The sequence below is a fragment of the Anolis carolinensis genome, unplaced genomic scaffold, assembly GCF_035594765.1.
Source record: "Anolis carolinensis isolate JA03-04 unplaced genomic scaffold, rAnoCar3.1.pri scaffold_7, whole genome shotgun sequence".
Taxonomy (NCBI): Eukaryota; Metazoa; Chordata; class Lepidosauria; order Squamata; family Dactyloidae; genus Anolis; species Anolis carolinensis.
Genome location: NW_026943818.1, coordinates 13,718,879 through 13,735,169, shown reverse-complemented (window position 1 = coordinate 13,735,169; position 16,291 = coordinate 13,718,879). Strand labels below are relative to the sequence as shown.

Genomic DNA, 16,291 nt, shown 5'->3' with positions numbered 1-16,291 from the left:
ATCGCAGGAGGCAACGGGACACTCATCCGACCCATTTGACCATCCCAAGAGGCAAAGGGACACTTATCCAACCCTATTTGACCATCCCAAGAGGCAACGGGACACTCATCTGACCATCCCAAGAGGCAATGGGACACCCATCCAATCCTATATGACCATCTCAGGAGGCAACAGGACACTCATCTGACCCTATTTGACCATCCCAAGAGGCAATGGGACACCCATCCGATCCTATTTTACCATCCCAAGAGCAATGGGAAACCCATCTGATCCTATCTGACCATCGCAGGAGGCAACGGGACACTCATCCGACCCATTTGACCATCCCAAGAGGCAAAGGGACACTCATCTGATCCTATCTGACCATCCCAAGAGGCAAAGACACCCATCCAATCCTATTTGACCATCCCAAGAGGCAACAAGACACCCATCCGACCCTATCCAACTCCATCACAAAAGGCAACGGGACACCCACCAAATCCCAAGAGGAAGCAACCCGTTTTCCACTCACCGTAGGGGGATGTTGGGCCAAAGTCGTTGGCGGCCTCGATCATGTACTGGGCCAGGAGCTCACCGTTGGTGACCCGAGAAGGGACCTTCCGGTCCAGCTTTTCGTAGAGGAACTCCTCCACCCGGGTGCCTGGAGACCAAAAGAGGAGAAGACCCATGGACTCAATAAGGCGACTCAACGACCTTATTACTACCAGGATCCGGCGTCATTGAGCAGTTTGGCCGGGTCCAAAACCCATGTTTGTCAACCCAAGCTCATCCCGCAGCAAAATAGGGACTTACTTGGGTTCGGCTGCAGCAGGACCTCCGTCTGGCGCTGGATCTTCTCCGTCCAGTTCTTGGTGCTGTCCGCACGCGCCAGGAGGTTCTCAAAATGCGCATCTAATTCGGTCTTCTCCGCCTGGCCCAGCTTCTCTTCCGTGAACTGCAGAGGAGAAGAACATAATAATAATAATAATAATAATAATAATAATAATAATAATAATAATAATAATAATAATAATATAATAGCTATATCTGCCTAGAAGATCAGGGGGCAGAGGACTCTTACAAGTCAAACAAGCAGTCAAAGAAGAAGAACATGCCCTGGCAGAAGATGTAAAAGCAAAGTGAAGAACCTGCTTTGATTGAAGTCAAAAATCAGAAACTCCTCAAAGCACAGCAGACAAAAAAACAGTACAAGAAAACCGCACTACAAACTAGAGCTGACAGCTGGCACAACAAAACACTGCATGGAAAGTTCCTTGACAAAATTGAAGGAAAAGCTGATAAGGAGAAGACCTGGCTCTGGCTCACGAATGGGACCCTGAAGAAGGAGACAGAAGGCCTGATCCTTGCAGCCCAGGAGCAAGACATCAGGACAAATGCAATTAATAATAATAATAATAATAATAATAATAATAATAATAATAATAATAATAATGGGACTCTGAAGAAGGAGACAGAAGGCCTGATCCTTGCAGCCCAGGAGCAAGACATCAGGACAAATGCAATTAATAATAATAATAATAATAATAATAATAATAATAATAATAATGGGACTCTGAAGAAGGAGACAGAAGGCCTGATCCTTGCAGCCCAGGAGCAAGACATCAGGACAAAGGCAATCAAGGCCAAGATCGAAAAATCAGCTGATGACCCAAAATGCAGACTGTACAAGGAAACCGACAAAACCATGGATCATATCCTCAGCTGCTGTAAGAAAATTGCACAGACAGACTACAAACAGAGGCACAACTGTGTGGCCCAAATGATCCATTGGAACTTATGCCTCAAGTCCCACCTCCCAGCAGCAAAGAACTAGTGGGATCACAAACCTGCAAAAGTCTTGGAAAATGAGCACGCAAAGATACTGTGGGACTTCCGAATCCAGACTGACAAAAGTTCTGGAACACAACACACCAGACATCACAGTTGTGGAAAAGAAAAAGGTTTGGATCATTGATGTTGCCATCCCAGGTGACAGTCGCATTGACGAAAAACAACAGGAAAAACTCAGCCGCTCTCAGGACCTCAAGATTGAACTTCAAAGACTCTGGCAGAAACCAGTGCAGGTGGTCCCGGTGGTGATGGGCACACTGGGTGCCGTGCCAAAAGATCTCAGCCGGCATTTGGAAACAATAGACATTGACAAAATCACGATCTGCCAACTGCAAAAGGCCACCCTGCTGGGATCTGCGAGCATCATCCGAAAATACATCACACAGTCCTAGACACTTGGGAAGTGTTCGACTTGTGGTTTTGTGATATGAAATCCAGCATATCTATCTTGTTTGCTGTGTCATAATAATAATAATAATAATAATAATAATAATAATAATAATAATAATAATAATAAATTAGCCATGAGACACATTAATCCAGAGGCATAATAATAATGCATTGTATTTGAGTCTCCTTAGGAGAGGAAAAAGGGATGATGATGATGATGATGATGATAATGATAATAATAATAATAATAATAATTTATGACTTCCTTCTTATTTATTTATTTATTTATTAGCTACATTTATATGCCGCCTTTCTCACTCCGAAGGGGACTCAGAGCGGCTTACAAATTACATTTACATACAATATTATATTAGCATAATGCAATACTAGTAATAAATTACTATATTGTACTGTGTCAATATATTGTAATATTATTAGTAATATTACATGTAAAATATAATATATAATTAATATTATATTGTATTATTAGTATATTGTATTACAATATAATATTATGAATATATTATGTATATACAATATGTTTATATATTATTGTAAATTATATTGTGTGTGTGTATATATATATATCTATATATATATAAAAGAGTGATGGAATCCTGGCGACCGCCAAAACAACAAAACTAAACACCTCACAACCTCGATAACTGACAACACAACCCATCATCCATGCCTCTAGGTTGATACAAGAAAAAGAAAAGAAAAATAGAGTTCTAATTAGAGGGAGAGGAATAATTGTTTTTATCCAATTGCTGCCAGTTAGAAGGCTAAGCTCTGCCCACTTGGTCTCTTAACAACCCACTCAGCCCAGGGGACAGGCAGAGTTAGGCCTCACTTAGGCCTCTTCCACACTGCCTATAAGATACAGATTATCTGATTTTAACTGGATTAGATGGCAGTGTAGACTCAAGGCCCCTCCACACAGCTGCCAATTGCTGCCAGTTAGAAAGCTAAGCTCTGCCCACTTGGTCTCTTAACAACCCACTCACCCAGGGGACAGGCAGAGTTAGGCCTCACTTAGGCCTCTTCCACACTGCCTATAAGATACAGATTATTAGATTTTAACTGGATTAGATGGCAGTGCAGACTCAAGGCCCTTCCACACAGCTATATAACCCGTTTAAAATCTTATATTATCTGCTTTAACTGGATTATCTGGACTCCACACCTTTACCCTTGACCTTAACTACCACCAATTCCTCAATATTTTATTTCCCATACCACCATACTTCGCCACAGCAACGCGTGGCCGGGCACAGCTAGTATATACATATATATAAATACACATATATATATATATATATATTCCTAGCCATGGGACACATTAATCCAGAGTCATAATAGCAATAATGAATTGTATTTGAGTCTCCTTAGGAGAGGAAAATGGGATGATAATAATAATAATAGTAATAATAATAATAATAATGAGAGATTTTGACTTCCTAGCCACGAGGCATGTCCCTTCCAAAGAAGAGGCCCAAATGCGCTCCAGACGCATACTCGGTCCTGGTTTCCAGCCTGAAATTCAGCTTTGCTTCCAACGGAAAGCGGGGCCAGCTGGCCATGAATAATGCAGCCCTCCAGAGACGGGCAGGCGGCTCAAGAAATCAATATTTCATGCCAGGATTCGGTTCCCTCCTCGAAATGCAGCCCGGATGCCAGCCGAGGCAGAGCAGGCCTGGCCCAAAGGATTTATTTTTTAAAAAATCTGGATTAAAACTCTTAAAAAGCCGAGCGGCACTGCAGACTGGCTCCGGATGAGCGAGCACTGAAAGCCTCCCCGGTGTCATCCGGTTGCAATGGTTCCCTATGAGCCCTTTTTTTTTTTTGCAGGGAAGATGCATCATCATCATCATCATCATGATGGGACTGCAGCTCAAGCAACGAATGGGGGCGGATGGAGCAGCAGAGAGCAGGCAGATGGCATTTGGGAATAATAATAATAATAATAATAATAATAATAATAATAATAATAATAATAATAATAATGTTGCGCAAGGATTCAGTTATCCTTGCTTTGAAGCAACTGAAAATAATGATGATGATGATGATGATAATAATAATAATGTGTAAACACTCAGGTGCCCTTGCTTTGCAGCAGCAGAAAATAATAGTAATAATGATAATGATAATAATGATGATGATAATAATAATGTGTAAACAATAATAATAATAATAATAATGTGCAAACAGTCAGCTACCCTTGCTTTGCAGCAGGAGAAAATAATAGTAATAATGATAATGATAATAATGATGATGATAATAATGTGTAAACAATAATAATAATAATGTGCAAACACTCAGCTACCCTTGCTTTGCAGCAGCAGAAAATAATAGTAATAATGATAATGATAATAATGATGATAATAATAATGTGTAAACAATAATAATAATAATGTGCAAACACTCAGCTACCCTTGCTTTGCAGCAGCAGAAAATAATAGTAATAATGATAATGATAATAATGATGATAATAATAATGTGTAAACAATAATAATAATAATGTGCACTCAGCTACCCTTGCTTTGCAGCAGCAGAAAATAATAGTAATAATGATAATGATAATAATGATGATAATAATAATGTTGTGTAAACAATAGTAATAATAATGATAATAATAATAATGTGCAAACACTCAGCTACCCTTGCTTTGCAGCAGCAGAAAATAATAGTAATAATGATGATGATAATAATGATGACGATGATAATAATGATAATATTGTACAAACAGCAGCTGAAAATAATAGTAATAATAACAATAATAATAATAATGTGCAAACACTCAGCTATCCTTGCTTTGCAGCAGCAGAAAATAGTAGTAATGATGATGATGATAATAATGTTGTGTAAACAATAGTAATAATAATAATGTGCAAACACTTAGCTACCCTTGCTTTGCAGCAGCAGAAAATAATAATGATAATAATAATGTCCATAATGTTGTGCAAACACCCAGCAGAAGAAAATAATCGTAATACAGTAATAATAATAATGTGCGAACACTTAGCTACCCTTGCATCACATAATAATGATAATTACTATTATCATTGTTATTATTAATGAAAATAATAATGATGATAATAATAATGTTGATAATAATAATTTTGTCCATACACTAAGCTACCTTTGTGGCAGCAGAAAATAATAGTAATCATAGTAATGATAATAATAATGTGCAAGCACTCATCTATCCTTGCTTTGCAGTAACATAAAATAATGATAGTAATAATAGCAATAGTAATAATGATAATAAACTAGGCAAAATCAAAGCAACCCATTCAATGCCAGAATAAACAATAGAAACAATCCAAACCAAATCAAAACAGTAAACAAACATGTCAATACAAAAGTAAACTAGCCAAAAAAGTAAGTAATTAAATAGACGTAGTAGATCGAAATCAGTCACACTTACTGCATAAGAAAAATCTAATCAACTAAAATGCATTAAAATGAATGAATGATTAATTTGTACATGGGAATATACATTTTGCTTACATGAGAGTATACATTATGTCTACATGAGAATATATGTTTACATGAAAATATACATTATGTGTATATGACTGGTGACAATATACATAAAAATTTACATGAGAATACACTATATGTGTACATGAGAATATTCATGTAAGTACACAGAAATATACATTATATTTACATTAGAACATAAATTATTACATGCAAATATACATTATGTATACACAAGAATATACATGTATGTCTACACGAAAATATACATTATGTGAACATGAGAATATGCATTACATGAGAATATACATGTATGTGTACATGATAATATATGCATTGTTTACATGAGAATATATATGTAAGTCTACATGAGAATATACATTGTGTGAACATGAGAATATACATTGTATATGTGGGAGAGAATATGTTATGTATGTGTATACATTAGGTGTGCAATAATACACATGACATGCAAGAGAATACATATTCTGTATCTGCGAGAGAATATGTGTACATAAGAATATACATTATATATGTGAGAGATATAAAAATTACACAACAATTTTTAACCAATGCCACCACCACTTTGCCACAGCAACGCGTGGCCGGGCACAGCTAGTGCATCTATATATATAAATGAGTGATGGCATCACGGCGACCCACAAAACAACAAAACTAAACACCCCACAACCTCAAAAATTGACAACACAACCCATCATCCACGCCTCTAGGTTGATACAACAAAAAGAAAAGAAAAATAAAGTCCTAATTAGAGGGAGAGGAATAATTGTTTTTATCCAATTGTTGCCAGTTAGAAGACTAAGCTCCGCCCACTTGGTCTCCTAGCAACCCACTCAGCCCAGGGCGCAGGCAGAGTTAGGCCTCACTTAGGCTTCTTCCACACTGCCTATAAAATAAACATTATCAGATTTTAACTGGATTATATGGCAGTGTAGACTCAAGGCCCTTCCACAGAGCTATATAACCCATTTATAATCTTATATTATCTGCTTTAGCTGGATTATCTAGACTCCACACCTTTACCCTTTACCTTAACTACCACCAATTCCTCAATACTTTATTTCCCATACCACCAGACTTCGCCACAGCAATGCGTGGCCGGGCACAGCTAGTTATAATATAATGTGATCCGCCCCGAGTCCCCTTCGGGGTGAGAAGGGCGGAATATAAATGCTGTAAATAAATAAATAATAATAATATAATATATACAGATCTATACCTAAAATATGTACCTACATAGATGGAACAGATCTAGATGTGTACCTATGTTATGCATGTGTGTATGGCAGATCTTGCAAGGCAGGAAGCCCATTGGGAATCTATGCCTGCAGAAAGAGATGCAAGATAGACAGGGACACATCTGTGGACAGATGTTGCAAGGCAGGCAAGGAAGCCCGTGGCCTTCCCTGCCTGCCCCCCTTGCTCACCTGGACGGCCCTGGTGAAGAAGACCCCGGCGTCGGAGGCCAGCTTCTTCATGTTGAAGTCCATCCTTGGATCTCCCCTCGGAAAAGGAGGAGCCGACACAGCGCGGGACCCTCTTCCTGCCTGCTTTCCTTTCTGCACCTGCGCAGGTGGGCGCTCAAGGCTTCCCTATGGGGATTGCTCTCCAGCGCCCTCTGCCGGCAACGCCCTTCTCCCACACCAGTGACGTCACCCGACGGGCTTGCCTATGGGAGCGGCAGGAGGCTTTTTTTTTAAGGCCCGTGACGTCACTGAGGGGGCGTGGCCACACCCAGACATGGCTGCTGGTAGAAAAACAAGGGTGCAAATAATATATATATATTAAAATTTAAAAGAGGCAGCAAATTGCAGATATGGTAGAAGAAGGAATAGTTTGTGCTGGGAGAGGTAGTTTTACAAGGCCTTTTCATCATAATAATAAATAAATAATTTGATTTGTTAGCCTGCTCTGGTTGCATCAGTTATAATAATAGTAATGATCATTGCAAATTAAATGAAAATAATAGTAAATTATATTCACTGTTATTTAATATGTGTCATCATAAATAAATACAGTAATTTGATTTGTTAGCTTGCTCTGGTTGCAGCAGTTATAATGATAGTAATGATCATTGCAAATTAAATGAAAATAATAGTAAATTATATTCACTGTTATTTAATATGTGTCATCATAAATAAATACAGTAATTTGATTTGTTAGCTTGCTCTGGTTGCAGCAGTTATAATGATAGTAATGATCATTGCAAATTAAATGAAAATAATAGTAAATTATATTCACTGTTATTTAATATGTGTCATCATAAATAAATACAGTAATTTGATTTGTTAGCTTGCTCTGGTTGCAGCAGTTATAATGATAGTAATGATCATTGCAAATTAAATGAAAATAATAGTAAATTATATTCACTGTTATTTAATATGTGTCATCATAAATAAATACAGTAATTTGATTTGTTAGCTTGCTCTGGTTGCAGCAGTTATAATGATAGTAATGATCATTGCAAATTAAATGAAAATAATAGTAAATTATATTCACTGTTATTTAATATGTGTCATCATAAATAAATACAGTAATTTGATTTGTTAGCTTGCTCTGGTTCCAGCAGTTATAATGATAGTAATGATCATTGCAAATTAAATGAAAATAATAGTAAATTATATTCACTGTTATTTAATATGTGAATAGTGTATAATAATGGTAAATTAAATGAAAATACTGTAATAGTAAATTATATTTTATATTTATATATATATATATATATATATATATATATATTACTAAATATAATTTACTGTTATTTTATACGTGTATAATGTATAATATAATAAATGAAAATAATAGTAAATTATATTTACTGTTATTTAATATGTGTATAGTGTACAATAATGGTAAATTAAATGAAAATACTGTAATAGTAAATTATATTTTATTATATATATATATATATATATATATACACACACACACACAGTAGAGTCTCACTTATCCAACACTCGCTTATCCAACGTTCCGGATTATCCAACGCATTTTTGTAGTCAATGTTTTCAATACATCATGATATTTTAGTGCTAAATTTGTAAATACAGTAATTACAACATAACATTACTGCATATTGAACTACTTCTTCTGCCAAATTTGTTGTATAACCGGATGTTTTGGTGCTTAATTTGTAAAATCAATCTCATTGTTTTGTTTTTCTTCCTAGGCCCCACGGAGGAGCGTTGCCCCTTTAAGGGAGGCCGCGCCCCTTTATTCCCCAAACCAAGAACCGCGCCCCCTTTCCTCTATTTGCTTCTCAGCCGAGCAGGCGGTCGCTGCGGCCAATGGGCGCTGCGAGGGAGCGAGACTCGCGCCGTTATTGGTGAGTGCCGCCTGCCAGTCTGAGGTCTCCCCACGGAGCCCCGCCCCCTGTGGTTAGTAAGTAGAGGTTAGGTTGCGACGCCCGGGAAGGAGAGGCTGCCCTTCCGAAAGCGGTGAGCTTGTTTGCCTGCCTCCCCCTCTTTGGGAGAATGGTTTGGCCCATTCCTCTCAGGGCCAAAGGGAGGCGGACTCTTCCATTCGAAAAAAGGGGGGAAAGCACGCCTCGCTGCCTTGCCGCCTGCTCTGCGCCTGCCTTGGGATGGGGCTGAAGCGGAGCCCACGCTGAGCCTTCTTTAGGGCATGAATGAGCCTCCCCATTGGCCTGCCTTGCATTAGGGGGACAGGGCAGGTGTGTAGGTAGATGCATGCATGGATGTATATGTTGGACATGGGTATATTCCATCCAGGCTGAGCCCAAAGGGTCCAGACAGGGGCAGAACATCTATTTAAGGGTACACTGCACAGGGCAGGTGTGTGTGTACATTATATTATATATTATATTGTATATTATATATGTATATAAATATTGGATAGTGCAGGTGTGTTTGTATATGTCTATAGTGTATATGGACATTGGACAGGGCAGGTGTGTATGTATATAATGTATATGTATATTGGATAGTGCAAGTGTGTATGTGTATGTATATAGTGTATATGTATTTTTGACAGGGCAGGTGTGTATATATATAGTGTATATGGATATTGGACAGGGCAGGTGTGTATGTATATGTATATAATGTATATGTATATTGGATAGTGCAAGTGTGTATTTAAATGTATATAGTGTATACGTATATTGGACAGGGCAGGTGTGTATGTATATGTATATAGTGTATATGTATATTGGACAGGGCAGGTGTGTATTTATATGTATATAATGTATATGTATATTGGATAGTGCAGGTGTGTATGTATATGCATATAGTGTATATGTATATTGGACAGGGCAGGGGTGTGTGTGTACATGGATATAGTATATAGTATATATTGGACAGGGCAGGTGTGTATAGTGTATATGTAAATTAGACAGGGCAGTTGTGTTTGTTTATGTGTGTATATGTCTATGTGTGTATATGTGTGTAGTGTGTATGCATATTGGACAGGGCAGGAATGTGTACAGAATATGTGTATAGTGTATCGTGTATATAGTGTGTATATGTGTACTGGACAGGGAAGGTGTGTGTGTGTATATGTGTACAGTGTATATGTATTTCGGTCAGTGCAGGTGTGTGTATACATGTGTACAGTGTATATGTGTATTGGACAGGGCAGGTGTGTGTCTGTATATGTGTCTAGTGTATATGTATATTGGACAGGAGAGGTGTGTATATCCATGTGCATATTATATAAATATTGGATAGTGCGTGTGTGTGTAAATGTATATAGTGTATATGTATATTGGACAGGGCAGGTGTGTGTGTACATGTGTATAGTATATATGTTTGTATATATGTGTGTGTGTTGTACATATGTACATTAAAGCAGGCTAAACCCAAAGTCTACATATATAAGCAAAAATATAACCAACTGCTATTTTATTATATACTGGACAGTGCAAGTGTATATGTGTATAGTATGTATGTATGCGTTGTACATATGTATTTTATATCCAGGCTGAACGAACCCAAAGTCTCTGTACATATGCAAAAATTATCCAACTAGTATTACATTATATATTTTTAAGAGTTTAAGATGTTTATATTTTGTCTCATTTTCTCGATATTAGTTGTCATGCATAAGTTTTGTAATGGATATTTTGTCCATAAAGGTGACTTTAACAACACCCAACATGTATGTGTTTACATGTATATACATGTTTGAGGTCTGGTCAGAGGGTGCTGAATATTTTTATTGGATTTTAGCTGGATTTTTTTAATAAGCTGGAAACTGCAGAGACCTTGGCATTCCTTGTGTTGTTGCCTCGTATCTCTATACAGATACCATTTACGGGCCCATAAAAGCTGCCTTTGTCCCTTTATCACTATGTAACACAATGATTGTTGTTCCTGGGTTATCCATGTCATTTCCTAATTGTGTCTATCACAAAAACATGGGAAAATTGTATGAAGCTGCCATTGCACGTTTTGCTCCAGTTTTGCAAGGAACATCTCAACCCAATTTAACATTGTGGCAGACACAAAAAACGAAGTTTCGGGAGCAGAACAACAACTTTCAAAGTAAGGACTGCACAATGAAACAGGCAATAATACTTCCAAAGCAGGAATGGAACAATTTTCAAATTGTGTTACATAGTGTAATAATAATAATAATAGTAATAATAATAATAATAATAATAATAATATACTGTATATACTCGAGTATAAGCCTAGTTTTATTTTTCTCTATTATTATATTCATTATTTTTCTCTATTGTTGTCGCAACTATTACATTTATTTTACTCTGTTTTTATTACTATTAATAATACATTTATTATTTCACTCTGATCTTATTATTCTTATTATTCTTGCATTTATTATTTTACTCTATTTATTATTACTTGCATTATTTTCCTGTATTTATTATTGTTTTATGTTGGTTTAAATTGTGTGTTTTAATGTACTGTATATACTTGAGTATAAGCCTAGTTTTTCAGCCCTTTTTTTAAGACTGAAAAAGCCCCCCTCGGCTTATACTCGGGTGAGGGTCCTGGTTGGCTTATATTTGGGTCAGCTTATACTCGAGAATATATGGTGCATTTTTTATTTTTCTCTATTATTATTGTTATTATTACATTTATTATTTTTCTCTATTATTGTTGCTACTATTACATTTATTTTACTCTATTTTTATTAATAATACATTAAATAATAAATAAATAATAAATAAAAATATAACTTATAATAAATAAAAATATAACTTACAATAAAATTAATAAAAAAAATGCAAATAACGTCAAATAAAAATTACACAACAATTTTTAACCAATACCACCACCACTTTGCCACAGCAACGCGTGGCCGGGCACAGCTAGTAATAATAATAATAATAATAATTATATATGTTAACTATCCTGAGTCCCTCTGGGGAGAGAGGGCAGTCTAGAAATAAAGTATTATTATTATTATTATTATTATTATTATTATGTAGATGTGGATTTGTTTTTGGGATTTGGGAGGTTGGTTATTGTCTTTGTTCAGCTTCTCACGGCATTTGATGTTTGCCGATATCTGTTGTAAACCACCCTAAGTCCCCCCTCGGGGAGATAGAGTGCGATATAAAGATATTATTATTATTGTTGTTGTTGTTGACAGTGCTGTATTTGTCTAATGCTGTGTCAGTAATGGGAGGGTATAGACCTGGGCACGGAAGGTGAGATGAAGACATGTGTTTATATTCTAATAATGAGGATTCTGACCTCTCTCTTGGGCGCAGGGGGGGCTCCGGAGGTGAGTGGGGCCTGGGTCCGGGCGAGGCCCCCGTGGTGGAGGATGGCCTTCCAGAGGCCGGAGGGGGTGCCGCTGCTGCAGGCGCTGGCCATGACCGTGGCCGAGATCCCCGTCTTCCTCTACTCCACCTTCGGACAGGTAACCCCGCATTGACATTTGGCCTTTGCTTAGGATTCCTCCAATAAGAATAATAACAACGCCCAGAAAATCAGGAGGCAAGTGAAACAAACGGCAGAAGAAGAAAAACATGTGCTGGCAGATGATGGGAAAGACAGTCAAGAACCAACATTCATGGTTATTATTATGATGATGATGGAACATTGCCACATTGTCAGTATAAGGCAGGGGTCCCCACACTAAGGCCCGGGGGCCGGATGCGGCCCTCCAAGGCCATTGACCTGGCCCCCGCCCTCAGTTTTAGACTTAGGCTTGCCCAAAGTCTGAAATGACTTGAAGGCACAACAACAACAACAATCCTACTTGATGATCTCATTGGCCAGAAGCAGGCCCACACTTCCCACTGAAATCCTGATAAGTTTACAGTATGTTGGTTAACATTATTTTTATTTTTAAATATTGTATTGTTCTTTCATTTACCAATATTGTAAATGAAAGATTGTAAATGAATGATATGGTAATAATATAATGTGTATACATATAATATTGATAATAAATATTATAATGTAATACAATATAATATTTATTGATTACAGTATTTCTACCCCACCCTTCTCACCCAATAGGGGACTCAAGGCGGCTAATAATAATAATACAACATAATAATATTGTATAATATAATAATATTAATTATATATTATATATTAAATGTAATATTATGAATAATATTACGGTATAATGGTATAGTACAATATAGTAATATATAATGCTAATATTTTGCTATGCTAATAATATATTGCATGTACATACAACTTGTAAGCCACTCTGAGTCCCCTTCGGGGTGAGAGAGAGTGGGGTATAAATGTAGCCAATAAATAAATGATTGTTGTTGGGGGGGTTTTTTTGCACTACAAATAAGACATGTGCAGTGAGCATAGGAATTTGTTCGTTTTTTTTTTTCCAAATGATAATTCAGCCCCTCAACAATCTGAGGGACCATGAATCGGCCCTCCACTTAAAAAGTTTGAGGACCTCTGGTATAAATAATAATAATGATTTTGGAACATTGGCACATGGTCATAATAATGATGATGATGATGTTGAAACACTGGCACATTGTCATAATAATCATAATGGTAATAATGTTAGAAAACATTGGCACATAATAATAATAATAATAATAATAATAATAATAATAATAATAATAATAATAATAATAATAATGGTGATGTTGGAACATTGGCACATTGTCATAATAATAATAATAATAATGGTGATGATGTTGAAACATTGGCACATTGTCATAATAATGATGATGATGATGATGATGATGATAATGTTGGAACATTGGCACATTGTCATAATAATAATGGTAATAGTGATGTTAGAAAACATTGGCACATTATCATAATAATAATAATAATAATAATAATAATAATAATAATGGTGATGATGTTGAAACATTGGCACATTGTCATGATAATCATAATGGTAATAATGATGTTAGAAAACATTGGCACATTATCATAATAATGATGATGATGATGATGATGATGATAATGTTGGAACATTGGCACATTGTCATAATAATCATAATGGTAATAATGATGTTAGAAAACATTGGCACATTATAATATAATAATAATAATAATAATAATAATAATAATAATAATAATGGAACATTGACACATTGTCATAATAATCATAATGGTAATAATGATGTTAGAAAACATTGGCTAATAATAATAATAATAATAATAATAATAATAATAATAATAATAATAATAATAATGATGGAACATTGGCACATTGTCATAATATTCATAATTGTAATGATGATGTTAGAAAACATTGGCACATTATCATAATAATAATAATAATAATAATAATGATGATGTTGAAACATTGGCACATTGTCATAATAATCATAATGGTGATAATGATGTTAGAAAACATTGGCACATTATCATAATAATAATAGTAATAATGGTGATGATGTTGGAACATTGGCATATTCTCATAATAATCATAATGGTAATAATGATGTTAGAAAACATTGGCTAATAATAATAATAATAATAATAATAATAATGGTGATGATGTTGAAACATTGGCACATTGTCATAATCATAATTGTAATAATGTTAGGGAACATTGGCACAAAATAATAATGATGATGATGATGATAATGTTGGAACATTGGCACGTTGTCATAATAATCATAATGGTAATAATGATGTTAGAAAACATTGGCTAATAAATAATAATAATAATAATTGTGATGATGTTGAAACATTGGCACATTGTCATAATAATCATAATGGTAATAATGATGTTAGAAAACATTGGCTAATAAATAATAATAATAATAATTGTGATGATGTTGAAACATTGGCACATTGTCATAATAATCATAATGGTAATAATGATGTTAGAAAACATTGGCTAATAAATAATAATAATAATAATTGAGATGATGTTGAAACATTGGCACATTGTCATAATAATCATAATGGTAATAATGATGTTAGAAAACATTGGCACATTATCATGATAATAATAATAATAATAATAATAATAATAATAATGGTGATGATGTTGAAACATTGGTACATTGTCAAAATAATGATGATGATGGAACATTGGCACATTGTGATAATAATCATAATAGTAATAATGATGTGAGAAGATTGGCATATTATCAGAATAATAATAATAATAATAATTCCTCTTGTTGGCAGGCGGCTTTCTCGCAGCTGCGCCTGAGCCGGGGCCTCCGGAAGGTGCTCTTTGCCACGGCCCTGGGGACGGTGGCCTTGGCCTTGGCCGCCCACCAGCTCAAGCGCCGACGGCGACACCGGAAGACGCTGCCCCCGGCCCCAGAGAAAGTGGCCCCCAAGCCGGCCGGGGCCCCCGTCCCCATCTTGCCCACCAGGAGGGGGGGCCCGTCCGTCAAGAAAGGTGCGTTGGTGCGGACCAAAAGGCGGAAGAGCCCTTTCCGTCTCAGAGGCTCCGTTTTCCCATCTATGTGCCTTCTGTTGTTGTTGTTGTTGTTGTCACTTATTTTATTTCTAGCCCACCTTCCTCCCCAAGGGAACCCAAGGCAATATTATTGTATGTATTATTGTATTGTAACAATATTGTAGTAGTTGTTGTTATCTTTCTCCCCATAAGGACTCAAGGCAACTAACATTATTTTATTATGACACATTAAACAAGGTAGATATGCTGGATTTCGTATCACAAAATCACAAGTCAAACACTTCCCAAGTGTCTAGGACTGTGTGATGTATATTATTATTATTATTATTGTTATTATTACTATTATTATTATTATATTGTATGACACAGCAAACAAGATAGATATGCTGGATTTCGTATCACAAAATCACAAGTCAAACACTTCCCAAGTGTCTAAGACTGTGTGATGTATATTATTATTATTATTATTGTTATTATTACTATTATTATTATTATATTGTATGACACAGCAAACAAGATAGATATGCTGGATTTCGTATCACAAAATCACAAGTCAAACACTTCCCAAGTGTCTAGGACTGTGTGATGTATATTATTATTATTATTATTATTATTACTATTATTATTATTATATTGTATGACACAGCAAACAAGATAGATATGCTGGATTTCGTATCACAAAATCACAAGTCAAACACTTCCCAAGTGTCTAGGACTGTGTGATGTATATTATTATTATTATTATTATTATTAT

General features: G+C 35.8%; 3 protein-coding genes across 19 annotated transcripts in view; 1 reads left to right on the top strand and 2 right to left on the bottom strand.

Annotated features, from left to right (window-relative positions):
- zer1 (zyg-11 related cell cycle regulator) overlaps positions 1 to 1,882 on the bottom strand; it is a 244,875-nt gene extending 242,993 nt beyond the window's left edge. Inside the window, exon 1 of the mRNA XM_062959902.1 lies at positions 1,827 to 1,882. The gene's annotated coding sequence lies outside the window, so the exon portion shown is untranslated. The remainder of the gene's footprint in view (positions 1 to 1,826) is intronic.
- Positions 1 to 7,342, bottom strand: part of sh3glb2 (SH3 domain containing GRB2 like, endophilin B2) — a 28,041-nt gene extending 20,699 nt beyond the window's left edge. For 4 of the 9 annotated variants that reach the window (XM_062959934.1, XM_062959933.1, XM_062959937.1 and 1 more), the window contains exons 1-3: positions 7,155 to 7,340; positions 793 to 934; positions 512 to 640 (exon numbers count right to left, since the gene is read on the bottom strand). In XM_062959934.1, coding sequence (XP_062816004.1) covers positions 512 to 640; positions 793 to 934; positions 7,155 to 7,217 — 334 coding nt within the window. In that variant the 5' untranslated portion in view covers positions 7,218 to 7,340. Of the gene's footprint in view, positions 1 to 511; positions 641 to 792; positions 935 to 7,154 lie in introns of all 9 variants that reach the window. The other 5 variants (XM_062959931.1, XM_062959930.1, XM_062959936.1 and 2 more) reach the window with 3 other exon arrangements.
- Positions 1 to 16,291, top strand: part of miga2 (mitoguardin 2) — a 46,092-nt gene that overhangs the window by 2,650 nt on the left and 27,151 nt on the right. Inside the window, exons 1-4 of one of the 9 annotated variants that reach the window (XM_062959907.1) lie at positions 7,451 to 7,577; positions 8,897 to 9,052; positions 12,425 to 12,576; positions 15,297 to 15,516. In XM_062959907.1, coding sequence (XP_062815977.1) covers positions 7,544 to 7,577; positions 8,897 to 9,052; positions 12,425 to 12,576; positions 15,297 to 15,516 — 562 coding nt within the window. In that variant the 5' untranslated portion in view covers positions 7,451 to 7,543. The other 8 variants (XM_062959913.1, XM_062959904.1, XM_062959908.1 and 5 more) reach the window with 8 other exon arrangements.